The 6,324-nt window shown below is 34.1% G+C and overlaps 2 protein-coding genes across 2 annotated transcripts in view; one reads left to right on the top strand and one right to left on the bottom strand.

Annotated features, from left to right (window-relative positions):
• Positions 1 to 484: 484 nt before the first annotated feature.
• LOC108692893 lies at positions 485 to 4,435 on the bottom strand. Its single transcript, XM_018201447.1, has 4 exons — positions 4,228 to 4,435; positions 3,609 to 4,118; positions 2,724 to 3,313; positions 485 to 2,632 (listed from the first exon to the last, which is right to left on the bottom strand). Exons 2-4 carry the CDS (start codon positions 4,108 to 4,110, stop codon positions 485 to 487), a joined length of 3,240 nt encoding a protein of 1,079 aa, XP_018056936.1. The 5' UTR covers positions 4,111 to 4,118; positions 4,228 to 4,435.
• A 648-nt stretch (positions 4,436 to 5,083) lies between these two features.
• The window catches only part of LOC108692930 (thioredoxin-related transmembrane protein 1), a 2,532-nt gene continuing 1,291 nt past the window's right edge, over positions 5,084 to 6,324 (top strand). Inside the window, exons 1-2 of the mRNA XM_018201509.1 lie at positions 5,084 to 5,390; positions 6,087 to 6,248. Coding sequence (XP_018056998.1) covers positions 5,233 to 5,390; positions 6,087 to 6,248 — 320 coding nt within the window. The 5' untranslated portion in view covers positions 5,084 to 5,232. The remainder of the gene's footprint in view (positions 5,391 to 6,086; positions 6,249 to 6,324) is intronic.

Raw genomic sequence — 6,324 nt, forward strand, 5'->3', positions numbered from 1 at the left:
ATACTTTCAACATTAATTATATCAATTTCTATGCAATTGTAAGTTATGATAAATTTTGTAATATATTTGATACACACATAAAAAAACTGTCGTCTCCTTTGGCACATACAGTTACTTCTTCATTCATAACTGCATTTAAAAAAAAAACTTTTAATTATCAGTAAGTAATTAACAGATATGTGATTACAGCAATTCTCTTAAAAATTAACTGATAAAAGTTTTAAATGCGAGAGCAACAATATTCTTATATGTACAAATACGCATATATATCCTTTCTATTTCGCGAAGAAAACTGCATATAAATATTAATATAAATTACTTTATATAACAATATTGATTAGAATTACGATCGTTATTGTATAATTTTACAAATAGCGCACGTGACTATTTGATAATTTTTTAACGATTCCATTAGAGAACGTTACAATTTACAATAAAAGTTTCCTCAATAATTTATATAATTCGACAAGATATTATAGTTTCTTCAAATATTTAATTTATGTAATGGTTTAAAGTAGCCATTTCCAGAAGATCCTAAATATTCTGGCCAGCTCTGATGTATTGAAATATTTTTGCATGTTTGATTAGGTAGCATATCCTCTGGACATACGCATTCTAGTTTCATCCTGTATATTGTCATTTGACCAAATGCGATTTTGGTATTTTCTCTATCCATTGCCTCTTGATATAATCTGTAATTAATGCCTCGCTCGGATAAACATTCGCTGATAATGTCGTCATCTTTTTTGTACTCTAGTTTATCCTCTAATAATGCTTTCTTCTTGTCAATGCACTCCACATCTGCTCGAGACAAGATCAGAGACACTTCAGACGACGGTAACCAGAACGTAGGAAACACTAAATCTATCGATGTCTTTTCTTTGGATTCGATAATAGACGGTAGCAGAATACCGGTTGGTGCCTGCTTTTGAATACCATTGATATCGTTCGACTGGTTGTTGTTAATTTCCGAGTTTCGTTTCGTTCTTCGTTTCTGTCGTGTTTTAACAACTTTATCAGTTGACGATAATAGTAATTGCTTCTTATTAATCTTGCCTTTACTTTGATTTTTCAGTGATTCCCGTTTAAATACTTTTTCTATACTAGCATCATCATCCGCGTCTTGGACAATACTAGGGAAACTATGTTTATAAATGTGTCTTCGCTGAGGTATGTCTACGACTTTCTTAATAGTGGAAGTTGTATCTGGACCAGTGATTATTTGATTTTTAGTAACATTTGATGCTTCAGTATGTGTGTCCTCAGGCAATTCTGTACTTATATTTATGCTCTTTATTTCTATTAATTCGCTCGTCTTTAATACATTCTGTATTGTAGTACTCTTTTCGAAATTTGATTTATTTGACATAATTAATGATAACTTTGAAAATTGGGAAGTTGATGTCATTGATATATTCATTATATCATCAGCTTCGTTCATTGAGCCATTTTTTTTATTGATTTCTTCCATTTTTCTCTTTTTTTCTGTGTTAATTTCTTCATTCAGTCGTAAACTATGTCGCGTCGATTCAGGTGTTGAATTAATTTCTTTATGAGAAATATTTATCGAATATATATTTTTAACCACGGGAATGACACTTCTCTGTTCTCGCACTTCACCTTGCGAATAATCTACACTCTGTCCGTCTTCATTGTTACCGTTATCATTTTCGTATATACTATCATACTCTTTATCCGGCTGCACATCATCCTCCATCCATTTGTTATCCTGTTTCCATGCTTGATCTACGTTCAAATTCTCTACAGTGTCTTCGGGATTATGTTTCTTATGACTCTTGAATTCGTTGAAGTTCTCATATATCGCGTCCGAATCATATTTGCCAATTTCGAGTAGACTATCTTTGTGTTTGAAAATGCTATCTTTCCGATGATTTTTATGAATTTTTGGCGATCTCTCGGAAACGAGTGGTATGTTTGAATAAGTATCCGTGACCTTTAATCGCGAATGGGATTTCAGATTCTTTTCCTCTTCTTTTCGTAGATCGACTGAATTATTGAACTCTACCGACTTCCAGTCCTCCGAGAAGTATAACGACAATCCAGGCGGGCCGACATGTTGACTCAAAGCTAGTAATCTCATAGTAAGCGTCGAATTGAATCTTAGAGAGCAGAGATCAGTGCGAGTTTGCGACATGAAACTCTGACCTTTTAAGAACTGATATTTTTCCTTGATTCCTTCATAATTTAAACAGTCGGTAGACCAATGTAAAAACCAATCATTGCCAAACCCATCGACAGTGACCGATAATCCAGACATTTGCCCACTTAAACTATCCTCCATTGGTTTCTCGAGCAAAGGTTGCCCATTACGACCATCTATAACTGTAGCTACGGTGTAATAGTATGTGGATAAGCCAGTTCCTATCTGATGCTTCACCATAAAGTCTGGTATATCGTCGTCATTATAATAACCGGGAATGGGAATGCTAATTACTTCGGAATTAGGAACTGTGTAATTCCAGATAGGCTCAAACGTAGTTCCATTGTATGCTATAATCGTAGAATTGAACATAGCAGCGACAATGTCTTCAATTCCATCAGATGTAATATCGATTAAAATCGGTGGCAACAGCGCATTTTTGCCAGTGTTATGATTGAGTTTTTGCAATTGCTGCAACAAAAATAGTCAAAGTAGCAATTAACGTGATAATCTTTTCATAATAATAAAAGAAAATCTAACAGATCTTGTTATGACTACATACCAAATCACCGTAAAATATATTAGCTTGAGACACTATATATAATCCTCCAGAATCTTGTTGACTGGTTGTAGCTAGAACGAATATATTTTCTCCATCAGGATGCACTATAATTTGCGGTGCTACGAACAATTGCTCAGTATCTGGTAAATTCATATTGCGTATGACACTGCCACTTTTACCCGATATTACGAGTACATTACTTGCTTGAATATTATCTGATTGTACAACATGCGATGCTATTACATCGGCAATACCGTCGCCATCCATATCAGCTATAAATCTTGCATCATAGACATCCGAAATTATTTGTAACTCAGAAATTAGATCTTGAAGTGGTATTTTCCATATATTGGAACCATCATGGCCATTAATAGCTTGTAGTATTCCACCACGTCCAGATATGATACAATCCTTAACTTTATCATTCGTCAAATCTGCATCGCAATCAACAGAAAGTATGGAATGAGCAGTCCAATGTGTCCAGATAGGTTCACCTGTTTTACCATTCAGTGCTAGTACACCGCCTAGACACGGCGTTTGATTCCCAAAATATATAGTACAGATATATTCTGTATCCATCATATCCAGACCTAAATTTATAAATCAATATCTTTACAGTGACTGATCAAATTAATAATCTAATAAGAAAAAAACATTAATAATTCACCTTAGATTGTAAAGAAACATCATGTAAATGTCAAACCAAATCTGTAAAAGAAGCAAATAAAATAGAACTAGCCAATTACAAATCACAATGCAACATAGTAACACAGAAAATTATAAATTATAATATATACAAAAAGAAAGTGAAACAAAATCAAAATAATACAAAACATTCACAAAAAACATTCATTTATTTGAAATTAAACATAATACTTTTTATACCTGTACTAAATCCTACAATAATGTCTTCAATTCCATCAGAGTTAACATCATTACTCCTAAGAGGTGCCTCAGGTGTTAACTTTGGAAATGATCTGGCCCATAAAACACTGGACGAGAGTGAGGTACATGGAATTATCTCAGATTCATTTATAGGATTTTTTAAATCATGTGACATCCAGCTTTTCAGTATAGTTAATGGCATTGGGAATATATTTGCAGTAAATATACAAACTACAATTAAGCCTAATAGCACAATCAATGCTGTAGTTCCACAGCACACTGGCACAAGAAGCATGTTATATGGGATCTTATGATTCTCCAAGTTGCAGGGCTTTTTGCATTTTCTACGAGGTGCCATGAGAGGCTGTTTCACTCCACCATCGTCGTCTAATTTCAATCCACCGTTTCTCCCATCCCTAATAAATACTTCATCATCGATGTCGGTGAGATCATCATCGTCGAGATTGTCTCTCACTGCTAGCTTCGGATATACCGCTGACATGTTGTCACCTGCAAAAACACTCAGAAAATTAAATGAATTTTATATCTGTGAATTTGGACGAATCAAGCAATGAGTTAACATAACAGTAAAATTTTACGGAATTAGAAACATACATACCTGAGGATACGTTATTCTTCCTTAAAATTCTTTAAACGCACGCAAAATTTCAACTTTTCCTGATTCTCGCACCTGTACGTTCACCAGGCTCACTTACGCTTTCAAAAAGACGTTATATGTACTGCAATGCCTATCGTGATTAAAAAATGTATATAAATAAAACATACTTGCTCGTACATATCGACACAATATTTACGCAGAAAGAAGCTCGAAAAGCCTCAAAGCGGCCATCCCGGCTTTTTTCGGCTGTGGTTAAAGTCTCGCTATAAATGCTTTGAAGCTTTTGATGGACCAATGAAAAGAAAGAATTTTACAAACTGACCAATTAAAAAATGCTTCAAAGCATTTGCAACATCGCGTTGACCATACTCTTCGTGGTACCATCGAAATCGTACCATAAGAGGTCTGTTCACGTTAAATGAAATCCTCAAATATTTTTGCACTTAAAAATGAGATAGATATATATTTGGCTTTGAAAAAAGAGAAAGCGAAGATGCCGAGTGCAAAAAGTGCAAGCAACGCGAACCTAAGGTAACAAACTCAAAGGGCTGGTATTCGTAGTTCGTTTTTATTTCAAGACAGTCTTAAGTAGTATCTTAAGATTACGGCTCTCTAATTGATTCGTGACTTCTAAAGACGGTTTTAAATACAAAAATCGACTATGAATCAGCCTTTTAATATAATTGGTTTATAAAGTTTGGATATCGACGAGCGATATCCAATGAAAGCTCTGCTTTTTTTCACATGACGATAAAGCAGAACTCTTATTGGATATTGCTCGTCGCTCATCGTGTCTAGTGTGCACTGTACAGTAGCAAGTTAAGCCAGTAGGCATTAAGCATTTCATATTTTATTTGCTCAGTCAGCGCCGTCAACGTCAGCGGTGATCAGCGGTTGGCGTCGTGTACGATAGCGATAGTGTGGTCAAGTGTGGTTGAGTTGAGTGTGATACGGTGCCGGTGACGGGTGAGTGTTGGTTAAAGTCGACGGTGAGACGTCGCCAGAATGGGTCCCGTATTTTATGTCATCTACGTCGCATTATTATCCACGTACGCGAGAGCGAGCATAGACACGAATACGCGGCGGACGAAGGGCAGCCTGGTGGAACAACTGAACGAGGATAACTGGAATCTTATGCTTACTGGAGAGTGGATGATTGAATTGTAAGTGCGACCGTGCACGTCGACATCGTTGTGATTGATGCCGTGTCAAAAAATGCCCGAATTTGTTTATCCTTGATGATTGTCATTAAACAGATTTTACAGGATTAAAAGACTATAAATAATTTCAAGGATTTAAAATGATATAATTTGTATAAAAAAAGAATAAATATTAAATTTATTTTAGCAAAAATAATCAAAATTTGCAGATGTAACATGAGGAAAATGAAATTGTTTGATGTTTTTGTGTAAAATAGCAATTGCTACAATAATCGAGACACATATTAACAGCTAATAGTAAATTCAAATGTATTTTTTGTATTTTAACATTACAGAAAAAGCTGAATTATTTTTACTCATCAAAATCTTTGTTATCTATATAATCACTGCATGGATCTAATAGACCCATTGTCAGTTCTAAAGGATTATAATTGAATGAATTCAATAGATAATAGAAATATTTTTGTGAAGAATATGTCGAATACAAAGTTATAGTTAGATTTACTCTTATCATATATATTTTGTCGTTGATAACATTGTCTGAAAGCTTATACATTTAAACTAAGTTTTACAATTATATATGTGTGTATATATGTGTGTATGTATATGTATGTATGTGTATGTGTGTATGTGTGTATTAAAATCTAAAAACTAATGTCTATAATAATGTTAATTAGAATTTAATATATTATTTATTAGTTATGCACCATGGTGTCCAGCTTGTAAAGCACTTGAACCAGTCTGGGAGGATCTTGCATCATCCAAAAAGGATTTAAATATCAATGTTGGAAAGATAGACGTGACAGATTCTCCAGGTCTTAGTGGCAGATTTTTGGTTACAGCTTTGCCTACCATATATCAGTAAGTATACAATTATCCTAATAATTTATTTTGCTATAGATATACATATATGGCAAAATAATGGTTAATATTATAT

This window comes from Atta colombica, unplaced genomic scaffold, assembly GCF_001594045.1.
Source record: "Atta colombica isolate Treedump-2 unplaced genomic scaffold, Acol1.0 scaffold83, whole genome shotgun sequence".
In the NCBI taxonomy this organism is placed as follows: Eukaryota; Metazoa; Arthropoda; class Insecta; order Hymenoptera; family Formicidae; genus Atta; species Atta colombica.